The sequence below is a fragment of the Saccostrea echinata genome, unplaced genomic scaffold (assembly GCF_033153115.1).
Source record: "Saccostrea echinata isolate AGI-Se365-2 ecotype Australia unplaced genomic scaffold, CSIRO_AGI_Sech_v1 ptg000012l, whole genome shotgun sequence".
NCBI lineage: Eukaryota > Metazoa > Mollusca > Bivalvia > Ostreida > Ostreidae > Saccostrea > Saccostrea echinata.
Window position 1 is genome coordinate 24,568,606 of NW_026889761.1, and position 18,278 is coordinate 24,586,883.

General features: G+C 31.4%; 1 protein-coding gene across 1 annotated transcript in view; it reads right to left on the reverse strand.

Annotated features, from left to right (window-relative positions):
• LOC133185631 (uncharacterized) overlaps window positions 1–16,846 on the reverse strand; it is an 81,755-nt gene extending 64,909 nt beyond the window's left edge. The window contains exons 1-2 of the mRNA XM_061320943.1: window positions 16,327–16,846; window positions 15,547–15,675 (exon numbers count right to left, since the gene is read on the reverse strand). Of these exons, the coding sequence (XP_061176927.1) occupies window positions 15,547–15,675; window positions 16,327–16,846 (649 nt within the window). The remainder of the gene's footprint in view (window positions 1–15,546; window positions 15,676–16,326) is intronic.
• Between the last annotated feature and the right edge of the window lie 1,432 nt (window positions 16,847–18,278).

Consider the following 18,278-nt stretch of genomic DNA (forward strand, 5'->3'; position numbering starts at 1 on the left):
TAATGTGATACCAGCTCATTGTTATTTAAAAACAATCTCATTTCCTGCATGTAGTGCTGAGTCTAAACTATCCATTTGATATTCTATTGACTATTGGACATCCCCATAGTATCTTTATAATAGTGTCTGCATTTACATGTACTACATTTTCTCCCCTATGTCAATTGATCTTCCCATTTAAGTTTTATTGAATTTTACTTTATCCAATATCCGTTTAGGCATTTTTTTAATCAATTCAGGAAATGTGTGTTTCTAAAATTGTGTCTAATGTTTAAAGCAATTTTGGAGAACCTTCAGCTTACTATTGACCAACAATGGAGCAAATTCTCATCGTCGCAACAGTTGTAACCAAAAACAAACGATTGATTTTTTTATAATCAGGATGAAATGTTATAAAATCCTTAACAATTATTGCTTCTAATAATTATAAAATCCTATTAATTGTTCGGGGCACCTGTCACACTCTGAGTATTGAGAATGGGAGGAATCGGTTAATGAGTAATCAGTGAATAATTGAATCTCTCTATAAAATATAGGCCTAATATGAAGTGTCATTGAATTGCTTGAAATAATTAAAATTTGATTGCTGATGAATAATCAATACTGCTTATTTTTTATGAAGGAAAACGATAATATATGACCTAAAACAATACTGGTTTTCGTTGTTAACATTTAAGTACTTTTAGGGAGGGGGATGCATAAACTAGAACTACTCATTCAATGTTTTTCATTTCTTTCTTTCTTTTTAAAATAAAATACGAGTTCGAAAGGTATAGATGCATCCATGTCAACTATGTTAAGTCCATTTGATGGTATGTATTATCTGGTTATCGTTAAAAATATGCATACTCTTCCTCATTGCAGTTGATTAAAATATATCTATAAACAAGAAAACGTGTTTCAAAGTCTTAGTATTTATTTTTTCAAACATTTACAATATAAATTAATAACCTAAATCTTGTCAAATAGACATCATGTAAGTAAATATTTAATTAAATCACAAAGCGCACATTTTTCATAATTCTAAAATCCCTCTATTTATGTGGTACTAAAACACTCATATTTGCAAATAAGCTCATTTCCTGAGTTTATTGCTGAGTCCACAATATATCCATCTGAAAAACAACAAAGATACTGAAAGTTTATTGGACGTCCCCATTATGTTCTCATAATGTCTGCATTGACTACAATATCTCTCTTTGTCCATTAATCTCCCCTTGTAATGTTTCGTTGAACTTTTTTTTGCCCCAACATCAAACAATGATACATTATGGATATCATCATAAAACATGACGGAGGGAAAGTTACTTTCCTATTCTAACAAATATATTGAACATTGATTGGCATTTATCTTGCTATATGATTAATTTTCTGGCCAGTTGTGTTCAAATTCATTGGGATTCTTAATGCATCGTATAAAGAATGAACCTGTAAATAGCTGAGTGTTTTAATGACCATGGTTTGTTAAATTTCTTAATATGTATAGGTCGGGATAATCAATAATTGCATCAGGAATTGGCTTCTGAACGACATAAAGTCAAATTATTGAATAACAAAGCTTATTTTCATTTAGAAATATGTACATGTACACGTGTCTGATATTTTCCGTAATAAGATTATGTATTTGAATAAAACCAAATGAACATCATTTGCCTTTTTTGATTCCTTCCAACATTCTATTTACTTCCGTTATCAATGCTTATCACTATCAAAAACCAGAAAAATAAAAATCCATATGTAACACCGATATCATCTTTTTAAAATGGAGAGAAGATTGCAAGTTTTTAAAAGATGAAAAGAGCTGCTGAGAGAGCAGTAGAGCACAGGAAAAAGGAGGCCTGTCTTTATCTGATTTACAAATTATTGCTGAAACACATACATGTAAACATAACAGAGTACAACAGTTCAGATAAATACACAAGATTTTATCAGGGTATCTTTTCTTACTCATAATAATTTTCGAAATTGCAAGCTAATTCATGGAAGGGGAATTTAAAAGTCATTTAATAATGAAAAAAATTACTTATTTCTGTCCAGAACCCCTTCCCCCACTCACCCCTCCCCCTCCACCCCCCAACAAAAAATAATTGAAAAGTGTCATTTCTTTAGATAAGATAAACGAAACATGTCCAAACTAACACTACCATCTGATAAAAATAAACAAGGGATATCAGTGGTAAACGAACGAATACTTTATTCTTTTTTTCAGTCCATGTTAAAACACGATAAATCATCGATACATGTACATTTTAAATAAAATCAATTAAACTTTATTTACTTACAAAAAACTGAGTTTATTGACAGGTTGGACATAAAGATCGATACCCTACCACAGGAGCTTCTAGCTGCTGTCTGACATACTGTTATACATGACAAATTACCATCTTATTTGACCAGCTTCTTTTTATTCTTCCTTACGAGATTTACAGATATTTCTATATTTATTCATTTCTACCAAATAAATAACGATTCATTTGTGAGCCGTGATAGCTGGAATCGCTTTTGCTTTTGGCATTTATTACCTATAAAATTTAATAAATGGGCAGTTTTTCTCAAGTTTGTAGGAGCACATACACCATAAACCGCTAAATATAATAAAATAATTAAGTTTATCAATCCACTTCCTTAATAGATACGGGGATTGGTACTCCCTTCCTGAGTTGAGAAGATCTTCATTTCTTTTTTATTAAACAGGATATGGCATTTTCATGGCCATGTTCGCAAATTTTTTGCATTTAATTTTTTAAGATTGGTGCGAGGCATTATTTTGATGGAAATAGCTCTTTTCTCCATTGCTGCGAGGTTTTTGACTGAAAAGCTTGATATTTCTTTTATAAATCTCTCTTAATTCAGTAAGACTTTGTCTAGAATCGACTTTTCTTTTCTAAACGAATTAAGAACTTCTGAAGACTTGGCAAAACTTGATAAGAAAAGACCAACTTTGGATGACAGAGCTGTCGTGAGTGATACAATGATGTTCATGTTATTGTTAAAGCCACTTAGACTCACTATGGAGAGAGAGAGAGAGAGAGAGAGAGAGAGAGAGAGAGAGAGAGAAACGAAAATACTTCCACAGACATGCAGAACATAATAACCATGGGTAATAGATCTACATACGGTTTAACCATCTTTGCATATGGACATCTTCCTTGGAGTAAAATATCACTCTCTCTTGTAAAATTTCAGTTTATGAATATGGAAAAATTGCTGATCTGCTGATTGAAGATGGAAATTTATCTATGAACCTACCATTATCTTCATAGAACATTAACCATTCAACATCTTAATATACACAAATGTATTATATATCTTTAGAGGAAATAATAAATATTCCAAATGCAAAGCTTTATCTTTTGTTGAAATATAAAGGTTGCATACAAGTAAAAGTTTTAATATGATCAATATATCTTTAAGGCTAGTCCATTGGTAAAGTTACTCTAACCATACAGCTCTGCCTACACAGCGATTAAGAAAGGAAATTGCAAAAAAGACCAACAAAAACTTAGTTTAATTAAGTCTCTCAAATGAACTTTAAAGTATTTTAATTAGGTTGGCATAATCTGACTTAATTTTATCCACTCAGCTGAGATACTTTAATCAAATTATCTACAGAACTACGTGCAATAATTGTAGAAACCAGAGAAAAGTTACACTTCCATACAGCATACGCAGTTTTTCGTATAGATAGAGAAGTTCTGTAAAATGACAAGCATACAGGTATTTAGTTTTACAAAAAGGGTGCAATTTTCTCTGAAGATTAAACAGTGTTTTTGAGATTTTAGCATTAAAAAGTCATTCAATTAGATTTATGATGCCCTATAATATATCTATCTTACTGTATGTCTGAATTTTGATTATGCTCTTGTTTTGTTTTGAACATATTTTATTGACATAAGCAAATGGATCAGAAACAAGTTCTTACAACTTACTGGTTCCTCTCCTTAAATATGACAATTGTGTCATGCAAAGAAGAAAAAAAAATGCAAAGAATTATTAATGTAACAAGTAACATAATTGAAAGTTCTGTTCAATAACATATTAATTTTAAAATCTACAGGTTTCATCAATAAATTTATGGACAGCAGCAAAAATTGTGTGATTGGTTTTAGAGGCAAATCTGTGTCACCCCAAAGGAACAAATTTTTATCAATATTGACCAACTCGTCAAGCAAAAACAGGCGGTTTAAAGGCTTATTTCTAGCATTTGGATAATTTCTACATGCAAAAAAGAAATGATAAACATTTTCGTATTTACCACATGAACAAAAAGCTCTTAAAAACTTCTCAGCATTTTAAACGTAAATACATAGAACAGTACAAAAGCTCAAAAACCCAATTGAGAGCAGAGCTAAGAGGAAATCCGAAAACATCAGAGGTGGGATCAGGTGCCATCCCCTGTTGACTAGACAGTATTGACTTCTCATGTAAAAATCATCATTTAAAAATACAAGACGTGAAATCATTGGCACTGTTTTTATTTATACAACACATGTTATAAAAAGGTAATGAAATTTTTCATTAAATCTACAACTGATTATGAGGAGAACATAACAATAGTTGGGAGACCTTGGCATTTCAGTTCAAGAAGGGTATCATGTTGTAAATTTTGAATTTACTAGGGGGAGGTAAATGCAAAAATTACAACATGATAACTTATCAGGTTGTAAATTTTACATTAACCTCCCCCTAGTAAATTCAAAATTTACAACATTATAAGAGTTTGGACTACATTCGTCATTAAGAATAGCTTTTATTAGATAAGTTCTGTGTGATGGAAATATCTATATGTACATTAATTTAATTTTATGCTATGGCAAAATAAAAATTAAAAGTATTCTGTATATAATGATTGTTAAAAAATACATCTACACTAGAATAAGCTGTGGTGATGTAGATGTTGAGAAATCATCAAAGTCAAATGTGCACCTGTTACTTTTACTTTAACGCTTTCTCTCTTAAGGGACTATTTAAACAGAGATTTCAAATCATTATACCAAGAAAAGAACAAATAGATTTTTTTAGTTGTTAGAAAGTATTATCAAGTAGATTTGACTTCACTCAAAATTTCTTTGAGATACGAAAATATGTTACCCTAGTTCTTTCACAAAATCTACAGAGGAACTCAGTATCTCATATATCGATTGACTGATTTTTTTTTTAACAATTCTTATTTTGTGAAAGAGGTTGAAAATATCTTTTAACATAATTGAAAACCAAGCATTAACACTGTAAAATCTATGGAATTTGTTTTACTTAATAATATCAAAATTAAAACATTTTTGTTAGTTTATACAACGATCATACCTTCTCTTATTGAATATGTCACAAAAAATGGACCATTCAAAACTATTACTAAATTGAAAACGCTGACTAAAAAGACGACAGTATAAAACTCTCCGTAAAGATATTAATCCTTTACAAAGTACTTTTTGCTTCATTGAAAGGTCTTTCCTTTGAACAAGTAGCCCCAAATATCAAGGACACCATATCAAGTCTTATAAAAAATGTTATAATTATAATTATTATTTTTAACGAAATACCTCTCGTAATTAATCCGCCTTTCGGATAATTACCAATGATAATGTGTCATTATCCCATGTTCTCATTCAAAGTACATACATTATTAACGACATGCAATAGTTATGATATGAGTCACCTCTCCGGAATACTGGTACCGTGCTGCACGTTCATTTGCATGTAATATTTTTGAATTAATAAAGTCTTCTACCCTGGGTCCAACCCAGCAATGAATTGCAAAGTGATTCATGCCAAATTTATGGCCTTACTTGAATAAATCGATACATTTTCTTGATAAATCGAAGTATCGCATTTAAACATGCCCAAATATATTTTACTTGTATTAGGATCTAAAAGACACATTACAAGCAGTTTCTATCTTTAATGGCTTCGTGAGAATATTTTGTTATTTTGCCTTTGTGAATACCTTAACCATTCTGTAAGGTAGTCCAATCCTCAGGTTCGGAAAATCAGCTGTTAAGTAATTGAAAAACGCTCGCAAAAAGTCTCTGAATTCACAACGTAATGTGTATTTACCCTTAGTTTTTCTTTAAAATTCATCATTATAGTTAATCATATTTATATGGCCAGGAAAAATTATCAAATCGCAAATATATTATCAGGAAATGCAAATGAACCTGCAATGCATTTTCTAATTGTAAACTAATCAACAAATATATATCTTGGAACAAAAAAAATTATAGGTATGGCTAATAAGAATCAGTATCTAAGGCTAGATTAAAGCAAATATGATTTCTTTAAAGATGTATTTATTTTTGTACTTTTATGGGGTACAAATGACAACTTTTTACAATACAGTTTCTTAGACTTCAAAGAAACTTGAATCATATTGAGGTGCATGAAATGAAAATTGTTGCACAAAAAATTTGAATTTCAAGCTTAATTTTGAGCCTTTTTTAATTAAATGAAAATTTTAAGAGTTATCTTTCCTGGCTGAGGAGCGGATATCCTTAAACTTACTTTAGATCCTTTCTAAATATACATTCGATGCAAATGTAACTTCAAACATATCGTTTTGTATATTTATTCAAGTTTTGTTAGAAGTCATTCAGACAACTTGTAGCAAAGATGTTCCTAGATAAGAACATATTGTAACGAAACCGAGGGTATAGAGTATTAACTAAATCAGTTAATCGTGGGCCGCTGTTGGTTTGTGGTAATTGGTCAAGGTTGAAATGGTTGTCCACAAAATTTAGATAAAATCGGAATAACGGCCTATTTTTGGTCCACTAAATAATTGGCGAAATGACTAAATTTTAGTTCACTATAATATCTGCACTAGAACCGTGATGAATAACACGTTGTAAAGTTTATGATATTTATTAAGACGATCAAATGGTTCAGTTATAAGCACGATGATAAACTTGGTTGGTACAACGTTATTTGGTTAATACAAAGATGACCAACCAATGGTCAATCCAGGACTTTTCTACTCTAAGTGACTCTTCACTAATGATTTCGTATACATAGACTTGGTACTGTTTGTACATACCACTGTCTTACACCCGAAGTATACCGAGTCGCTACCCACTGCAGACTGACTTCTAAACACAAAACAGCTGTCTTTTATAGACAAAAGTTGTTATGATGACGTATAAACGTCAGATACCAATAACGTCATAGTCAATATCTAATTTGTAAGTTAGCGGGTTTTAACCACTAAAATTACTAAATAACGTTGTACCTGTATAGAACATATACAGTATCACGCTTTGTCATTACAATACCTAAATCAAATTGATAAAGTTCAAATAAATCAATTATTGTTCAATTCTTTCTTTCATTGTCCATTGACAAATATTTTAGTAGTTTATACACATCGGGTTCAGGGTCCGTTTATTCGGAACAGTTAATCCGAATTTCACAGGTAAACTTATCGGAACGTAACAATATATAAGCCTGAAAAAGATAATTCTGCTCCCCATAATGGAGTTATAGGGAGATGCATGCCCCTCCCCCCCCCAAAAAAAAAAATTTGCCTATATATAGAAAACATAGCTACTCTATGCTTTTGCCCCCTCAATAAAAAGCGTCTGATGACCCTTTTTTTTTTTTGCTTGTCAAGGAATATTTTTTGTTATTGATAGTGCCCCTAACTGAAAATGTATGGCTGTGCCCCCCTCCCCCCCCCCAACTGAAAGAGCTTCCTCCGGCCAGTCCGGGCCTGGCATATACACATTTTCAAATCTGAGGAGTTTATTGCTCATCGGTAAATTTAAATATACTGAAATATAGAGCAAAATGTCCTATTTAAAGATATATTATATAAATATCTTGCAAACATTTCCACAATTCTATTACTAATTCGAAATATTTTTTGATTCAAAATATAAAGTCAGATGATTTACAAAACATAACACATAATATATAACACACTTCGAAAATCGTATACATGTGTAATTCTTCAGAAAGTTTGATTAAGTGCAATATATGTAGAGTTTAATGTACAGTCCCAGTATTGTCCTTTAAAACTTTCTTGTTATGTTAGCAAGTCTTATGTTGTGCTAGATACGGTTCCCATAATGACGATTTTCATTCCCTTATATATATATATATATATATATATATATATATATATATATATATATATATATATATATATATATATATATACACGCAGCTAGGTTAAGGACTCCCATATATACGTCAGCCTATGCAGAGGTTCGGTAAAGCTATTATGACGTCACGTTAAAACAATTCAAATGAATCTCGATGAATAAGTACTATATGTTCTTTTTAAAACACACTAAATACTTTCGTTTATCATAAATATTATGAAGATAAATGGATGTGCAACTTATCTTGACATAATAGCACTTAGCTTATGTAGAATGAAAGTACTTACTCGCTGTACTTACTTAGATGACGTCATTTCTTAGTTTGACACGCAATTTCTCTGTACTTGAGGCGTGGATCAAGCTTTTATCGTAGCTTGTAAAAATAAAAATAAATACGAAACACGCGTAGTCGGACAAAAAGAGAGACATATTCTGAAATATATTAATCCACATTTTATCTTCAAACTAAATTGATAATGTGTAGACTTTATATAAAGCCACAGGGAGCAAATTTGTGCAGTAACGTGCTAGAATGACAGGTCCAGCCCCTCGAAAATATCAAAAGTTCAACGATATCCGCTTCACTATAAATTCTGATTTTTTAAACACTTGTAGCTATTATTCCTACTATTCTGAAAAGTGCTGGGAGCTGGTTGTGCATTGTTGATTTATTCCGTAATGTAACATTATTCCAATGCGAATTACATTTTTGACTGGAGTTTATAGAAAGACGGCTAAATTTTAAACGATTCCCGAGCATGAGGAAGTTGCTCCCAGCACTTTCCGTGTTAAGGAATTTGTCTTAAAGAAAACAGAATAAATTTTATAGCAGAAAAATGCCCGTATATCGTTGAACTTTTACGATCTTTGTAGTAGTACATATATGTTCTAATTTTAAAACTGTCACGTGACAAACAGCTGATGTAAGCGATGTCGCTTTGGCCGCACTCAGCAGAGATCCGATATATACAAGTGCAAACACCACAAATCACATTTATCAAAACTAATGCTGTTAAAAAAAATATTAAAATTGTATTCATTTTCCCTGAATATATTACGGCGTATATTTCATGGGCGTCCTTAACCTAGCTGCGTGTATATATATATATATATATATATATATATATATATATATATATATATATATATATATATATATATATATATATATATATATATATATATATATATATATATATATATATATATATATATATATATACCGTAAAGTTATCTCTCTTTTATCTTATGGAATATTCCCAAAAACAGAAAAGATGCAACTGTACCTTATATACAGAATTACATGTATAATAATTATATATTGTAACTGTATTAATATCAGTGTTTTTTAAACACTTTAACATGTAGAAGCTACCCTCGGCTCCATTATCGTTCTTATAGTTTTAAAATTGTCTTTCGAAATAACAATTACTTTTTTCCTAAATATTCTAGTCCCCTCTCCCTCCGAAAAATTTATTTCAACAATCCACACAAATAAAAAAAAATTTGATTATGTATGGAGAACATATAAACATATATAAGACGTGATAGCACAAATTGCCATGACCCACAGATATACTGTAGACGTACAGACTAGATAAGTCGACATCTTTATATGAAGTCTTTTGTTTGGTTTTTGTCTGGTAAATGGCTGTCATGAAAATAGTTCTGCTGAACATTATAATAGGTAAGATAAAATTCTTATATTAACTCAAAATGAATAAGTATCACAAACATCCTCTAACAGACCTCTGCTTTGTGTTTTTTTTTTCTTGAAGATCAATAATTTTGGGGAAGTAAAACATCCACATTTTTTTTATGTTGAATTTATGAGAAATGTTGCTTTTCGAGCAATATCTTCAATATTTAAAGAATGGAACATAGAGAAAACTTAGATACATGAGATGATATGTGATCGAAGTCTAGGGTTGAAGCATGAATTTAAGGATATCGGGGAGATGAGCAAATATAATTATACCAACTTCTTTAAAGTTTTTGAGTTAAGCATTTTTCTTTTTTTGATAATGTCATGGAGTGTTTTTTTAAAGGTTACGTGACTGCGGAGAATTGTCGTATTGATGCAGACTGGCATCAATGGAGTCTGCTCATGTGCTGAATGGTCGGAATTTTGTAAGTACATTATACTTACATACACGATATAACAAGAAATAATTGAGACAATTAAATAGCCATGCATAACAACTTTTTTTTTTTTTATAAAACATAACATTATAGCTCTAAAATGAAAGGAAAATTGAAATCATCCGCTTGTTTCTTTGTTGATGAAGGGGAAAAAATTATAACTTTGTATGTATCTTGTATTTTAGCATGCCTCACTCTGAGTGATTGTCAAAATATAAGCAACTGGTACTGTCCACAAAACAGACGTCACTGTATTGATAACAGGTGTAAATGTATAAGAATCTAGGAAGCTTAAAAAATTAAAGTACAATGATAAATATAAAGTAATTATATGTCAAGAGAGAGAGAGAGAGAGAGAGAGAGAGAGAGAGAGAGAGAGATTACTACATGTACGTACACTCAAAATAAAAAGAGCAAACTATTAAAAAAAAAGAAATATATTTGATTCTAGTGATGAAAAAGAATAGGAATGAAGACTGAAACCGACGATTAATGCTTTATTTTTAGCTCACAAAAGCTATTTTCATCAATGAATAAGTAGTGTCAGGTTTTCTTTTTTTTTATTGACCCCCTTGTTCTGAACAAAACACAATTAAATATGTAACAGATATTTTTAAAAATATTGACGACGAAAGACACAAACTAGCCAAATATCACTATTATTTATGACTAATTACCATACTATAGGCATCAAGCGAATAGTGTCTACAGGATATACCAAATTAGAAATAAAAATATATATATTATTACAATAGACCGTGCACTGTAGCGAAATAAATAAAATATGCATCAAGCTAAAGCTAGGGAACCCAAGATAAATCTATCGTTCATGGTAAATTTTCTTTTTAAAAACATTAATCTGTCGGTTCACCCATATAAAAGGTGAAGACAATGAACAGTAATCAATCTCATAAATCCAGTGAAGGATTAATACAAATTGTGAACAGGGCAAAAACACGGACCCTTGGAAATACTAGAGGTGGGATCAGGTGCCTAGGAGGAGTAAGCATCCCCATTCGAACGGTCACACCCACTGTGAGTCCTATGTATTGATCAGGTAGATGGAGTAATCCGTAGTCAAATTTAGTCAAATTAGATCATATGTAGAATCTGAAGCAAATATTATAGAGGATACTTCTAGATAATACTGCAGGATTAGATCCGGTATATGTAATCCTTGCAGTTCTTTGGAACAGATCAGCTCCTGGACACTGAAAATAGAGGCCAGATAAAACATTCATAAGAAGTCTGACACTGAGCATCCCTTTGCCCCATCCATGCAGGTATGGTAGTTAATGGAACTGGAACTGCTGTCTATCACAAGCTCAGAAACAATTCCCTCTTTATTTTCATAAGTTACCGCCAAACCAATATAGTGGGCCTTATTGTTTGAAGCGGCGTAAGAGCATATTATATTTCATTCCTCTTAATTTATACAAAGCTCAGAAGCATATAAGTTCCATTTTCGCCAATTCTTAATTTCAGTGTTAATATATACAGCCCTGTCTCTGAAACTATAATTTTCAATGTGGAAGGATAATACCGTTTAACGAAATTAATGGATTCTGATTTGCTTTTCTTGATTTTGTCAAAGATGAACGCTAGCACATTAAAAGTCGGTACTATGGCAGGACGGTTTGTAGAAATTTTTGTGCAATATACTATAAACTTTCTTATTCTTGCCGTAATCATATTTTATCGCCTTATACGCACTGCTTCTTGTCCGCTATTTTATGTACACGCTAATACTAGTATATGATTAAAGCAAACATGTCGTTCTTATAACTCTAGTGCGCTTATTCAAGATTGGACTAAGCAGTCAAAGAGGATGGTTGCGCTCAATTTTAAATGCGCTAATTTATGTACTTTTTAATGAACTAACATTTACCCATTGCATATTATGCATTTTAAAATATGCATTAATGATATAATTATTACATTAATTAATCAAGAACCTGTTACTCACATGATAAGATATCCATAAAAGACTAAAAGTATGATAATTATGACAGCGAAGTCATCCACTAAATACAATTTTAACCTTTAGATATGAAAGGAATATGTAATCTTTTATGGGTGCACAGTCGAACTTATATGATACATGGTTTTTAAAATCATTATTGTTTACTACAAAATAATCGCTGATGAAGACCCCAGTATCTCTTGAATACCCAACCTGTTTTTTTAAACAGATAATTACAACACAATTAAGATTTTATTATGACATCTTGGAATACATTAGTAATTAAGAAATGTGCCGTCTAAAAAATGTTCATCCACAGAGCATTGGAAAGTGTAATATATTTTACAATCTTTTATATTTACTTTTAAGTCAATATTAAATGAGTAAAGGCATGTCATATATACCTTTTCCTTCTGACTTTACATCAATTTACATCTTTGAGCCCAGAGCCCCTCATTCTTCACTTGCAGAAGATACTTACGTCAATATCTTGTATACCCTTTCAGTTACATCACCTTTCTTTTTTAAGAATATTTTTTGTCAACCCGCTTCTGAATAGGACCAATTTATATATGTCATCTTTAATTTAGTAAATTGTTCTCGGGATGCGGTGCTTAGTATTATCCAACGATAAATTGTTATTTAAATGTAAAATTTCAAATTTTAAAGATTTAAAGTGCCTTCTCTCAATTTTTTTAGTTTCAACTTTGAAAAAAAAATACTAAAAATACAAAAAATTTACTTTCTGATAGGTTATAAATTAGGAATAATCACTCATTATAGAAATATGAACAGGTATAGGGAATCAAGGTTTACGTAAAATTAAAATTTCAAGAAGTGCACAGAAATGTTAATCGAAGTGTAAACATCAAAAATTAATAATTGATATTCACAAAAGAACGATTTGATCTGGTCTTTAGCTTCTTTAGCTATAGATTCATGTAAACAACGACAACACAGCAATTTTTTGACATATAAGTCTTAAACTGTAACGTCTTTAAATGAATCTAAATAACATCATTTCTAATATTATCTTATTTGCATGAACTGATCAATATTTTGGATGAGGTCTTATATATGTTGCCATTCAACTTTGACATAAACAAAGTTATGGGACTTCCAACTGAAGTAAAGGCTTTCCGACAAATGTCATGTTCAAGCTCATCTAATAATTGGCCATGTTTCCCCCAAAAATATATCCTACAGATTCGTAAAGATATCCAAGCATCTTCAAGTGGTATAGTTTTACTACATTCAAATAAATGATCCAGTAAAGTAGTATGGCGATTGAAATTATTGTTGAAAGATTGTAAGGAAATTGAAACATTTCTCCAATTAATAATGATAGGAAATCTCATATTGATTGACTAATCTACAAGTGTTTGCTAATCTATAAGTGCCTACTTATAGTGTATACAAAATTTGGGTTCGAAGTTTTATGAAAATAACTGTCCAGCGTATAAAAAGTTATACACACTTTCCAATAATTTGGGGAAAAAAATATAAAGCTTACTTTTCATCTTCAATTCATGATATTGTTAAATCATGATATCATGATCACATCGATTTCTTGCAAAAATTTAAACATTTCCAAAATTCATGACAAATCCGGAAAAAAAACCGTGTCTTGCCGTGAAAGATTTTGAATAGCCCAGAACAGATTTATGTTTACAAAACATGATAATACATAATCCATGTATTTATAACAAAAAGCATAATTTTGCAGAGCGTTTGATTAATATCGTTAATTACTGTGTAGGTCAAGTCTTATACAGGGTTTATATATGCCTTTGTATTATCCTTTAGAATTTTCTTGATTACGATACTTAGTCTAAATAATTTTTCAAATAACTGATTCTTATCCCTAATAAATATACAACCTACACATAAATATACAATCTACACATATCTCTCCTTTTATCTCATGGATTATCCACGGGCCGTTTCACAAAAGAACTTACGACTAAGACCAAAAACTTAAGGTGATTATAAAAATTTGCAGAATTAATTATTCTGTTTAAAATTGCTATCGTAAACACATCTTACTACATTCCTTTCAAAAAGATGAAAACCATTGTCAATATAATGTTAATTAGAAAGTTACATGCAGAATTAAATTTTGGTCTTAGTCGTAAGTTCTTTTGTAAAACGAGCCCCAGAACCACTAAATTCTAAGAATCGGGGGGGGGGGGGTGCAACTGTAAATTATTCACTCAAAGCTTCTAAAATGACTAGATTTTTAACTGATGACACACGTTTCATTAATTATATGACAAGTTGCTTATATCATAGAAGTCTCGTATTATATTGGATATACAGTTTCATTTGACGTGGAAATTTCCACCCCCATGAAAGTGTATGTTCAATGCCACTCGACATCAGTATATGATGTAAGTAACCTATACTTGTATAGATAATTAAAAATTCACAATAAAGTAACTTTTCAATTATAAATTTCTATCAACAATATCAAATCCTTTTTTTTTATTCTTGAGGAAAGAATGATTTTTTATTCAAAATCTTTTCTTATACAGGAAGTCTGATATATAGCACAATAGTACTATCGTTTTCTCACAAACAAGGTGAATAGCTGAAATATAGTAATGCATATGAATGAGTACACATTTAGTACTTTGCTGTTATACACTCACAAAAAACCGAAAAATATTTTCATTAAATAATTTATTAAACAAATTGATGCATTTTCAGAATTACAAAATTGATACGACAAAGCAGCCTTAAAATGACCTCCAATACCCTAAAAAATCAAACAAATGAAAAAGAGCCTTATCTTTTTAAGATAACAGGTTAATTATTTATGTATTTGAGAACTGAAATATTCATAATCAAGATATTACATTGATAAGTTGATTGTACACATATGTCAGAAAGGACTGAATCCTTTTTCATGAAATATTTTTGACATGCATTATTCGATCTTAAATGTCACAAAATCAGGATCAAGAATCAACACCAGATATGGATCTTTCTCAGCAAATGTCGTACCACCTCTCGCACCCCCCAAAATTCTAGTTCCGCTTTAATCAATTTTCCATCCGGAAAATGAGCTTTTACCAAAACTATCACTATAGATATATCCCGAGCTAGAATCTGACGTTTTCACAAAAATATCATCTCCTTTATTTACATGGACCACCACACAACCCGTGGACTGGGGGTAACTGTTTGAAGCAGTGTGACTGTGTATTATTCCCCACTCCTCTGAATTTATCATGAGCTGTGTAGAGTGAATTCCATTTTCACCATTTCTAAAGCTCCATATGAATACGTACACCCCCGTCTCTGGAGCTATAAACACCCCTGTAGAAGGATGGTACCCGTTACCAATATTGGTTTTAACGTTGTCAAAAATAAGCACATGATGGGGAGTTGCTACATTACTTGGAAGGTTAGCAGACATGTACGCGTAGAAGGCAACCACTTCACCAGGCACTTCTGGGATTAACAATCTTTCTGCGAAAGATAATTACAATTATGCAACGTTCATTACAACAAAATTGGATACATTTAATAATCCAGGAACCATCCTACATTATTAAGTCCTGAAAACTAGTTAGAAGATTAAGAATGTTACATTTTCAACATAGCTACCGTATATATACAATAGATTTTAACTGAAAAAATGTGATTTTAGCGAATACCTTTTCTTCCAAATTATGTCGTTTTGATTTGAGACTTTGCAATTTTTTTTAATTTTTTTTTTCATTTTAGAAATAAATTTTAAAGCAATATGAGCTGCATTTTTGAGCATTTTATTTTGTTGTTAAATTGTGCTGTTATGATAAATCTGTATGTAATTAAAACATTAATGATCAAATATACTAAAATAAAGTATTAATGTTTTTTCAAAAGAAAGATCCCTGTACAATGGAATGCATAGTATTGTATAAGAAATCAATATTGTACAGTATGACAATAATGTAATTTTGCTTTAATCAAAGCTTATAAGTAGTTCTTCCATCGCAATTATGAACAACAGAAGTTTATAAACATTCTTTTTTTCTGTCAATGAAATAGTTAATTACAATATTGCGACAAAAATTCCCGACATCAAATTTGCAGCTCATTTTGCCTTAAATGAACAAATGTGTTTTTAGCGAATACCTTTTCTTCCAACTTTGTTATGTCGTTTGGATGTGAGACTTCGCAAATTTTTATTTTCCGTATGGCTAAGTTTATCATCTATGGAGGATACATCAGTCACGATGGTTTTTCCGGTTGATTCATCACTGCCATTCCAGCTTTCTTCTTTTTCAAGCGCATTACTATTTAACGGTTCTTCATTGGAACGAACTGCGGGAAAATCATGTTGCAAAATGGAAATAATTCTTTCTTGCTCTGCTATTTTCTTCTCCAGGCTATTAATGCGATTCTCTTGATATTTCACTGTGACTTTAAAATCATTCTGAAGCTTTGTAATTCGTGCCACATTGTCCTTTTGAAAAGCCGTAAGAATAGTTCTTAGCTGTTGCGTTGTAATTGTTTGTCCGTCTGGAATTTCCGTTGGATTCAAAACATCAAGGACTGGATCTTCTTGAAAAATATTAGGGTCTCTCTGATTTAATTTGGATCCCAAACAAATCAGAAATGGGAGAAGACAAAATTGTAAAATGCGACTAAGCATTTTTCTGTGGTGGTTTAGTACCTAAATCGTCTTATCATGTGGATGATTGTTTGGTTTGCATGAAATGCCATAATGTAGGTCACCTGAAAAGAAGGACGTATACAGATATCAGTTCAATTGAACTGATAAAGAACATTGTCATGGCTATAAAGATCCAGAAAGTTAAACCTCTTATATTTTATAAATTATATTTTGAAATACATAATATTTTTTTAACTATATTCAGTCGGCCGAATCCATTATCCTCGTAGTAATTATACTGAATTGTTCTTAACTTGAGAATATTTGAATTTCTTTATTAGAAGATTTATTCAAAAAAAACTTCTTTATTAATTCGCATGTAACTTGTGACCAGATGTTGGTTTTGTGTCCCCGAGGATAATAACACGAAGAAAACTTGAATCCACACTTCCTTATGATGGATGCATTAAGCTCATATCAATCTGAGAATGTCGAATCCTTGAATAATCATGTGGCCATACTTAAATATAGAGTATGGTCGTGAACTATTTGCAATTTTTCGTGAGATGCATATTTTGCAGTTCTTCTAACATGACAACTTAATTCTTTTTAATGGATGATCCGAGACATTGCGGTTGCATATCAAAATTGATCTACATGTGAAAATCTTTTTTAAACAGACAGACAGAAATACAGACGGATGGACGGACGGACAGACGTCCGTCCGTCTGTATTTCTGTCTGTAACACTTTCGTTTCCGCGTGATATCTCGAGAACCCTTTGAGCTTTCGCAATGAAATTTTGCATAGTAACTCCCTATGACCTAAAGAAGGACCCTATTGATAACCCTGAGGTCAAAAGGTCAAAGGACAAGGTCATAAATTCATAAATTCTGTCTGTTTTAACACTTTCGTTTCCGCGCGATATCTCGAGAATCCTTTGAGCTTTTGCGATGAAATTTTACATAACAACTCCCTGTGGCCTAAGGAAGACCCCTATTGATTTTGAGGTCAAAAGGTCAAAGTTCAAGGTCGTTAATTCATACATTCCGTCTGTGTGTAACTCTTTCGTTTCCGGGCGATATCTCAAGAAGTTTTGAGTTTTTGCAATGAAATTTTATACCATAACTCCCTAGGGCCTCTCTCGCCCCTTTCAAAGTGTCCCGCCCCGTTTTCTAATTATTATTTATTGCTTAAAAAGTCGCTTGGCACTATTTTTAGCAGAGGGGCATGTGGAGAGTTATTACATATAATACAGGTTGTCGGCGGACTTTATATTCTTATTACATCTTTTAGAACTGTTTAGTAAATGGGCTAAATTAGACACCATGTATTGGGTAAAATTTTGACAATTTCGAACGTGAATATAAACATTATATGTGACCTAATGTTTGCATTTAATTTGCTATATAGTGAAGTTCCACCGTGGTCTAGTGGTATGACTCTCGATTCGCATGTAAGAGGTGCCAAGT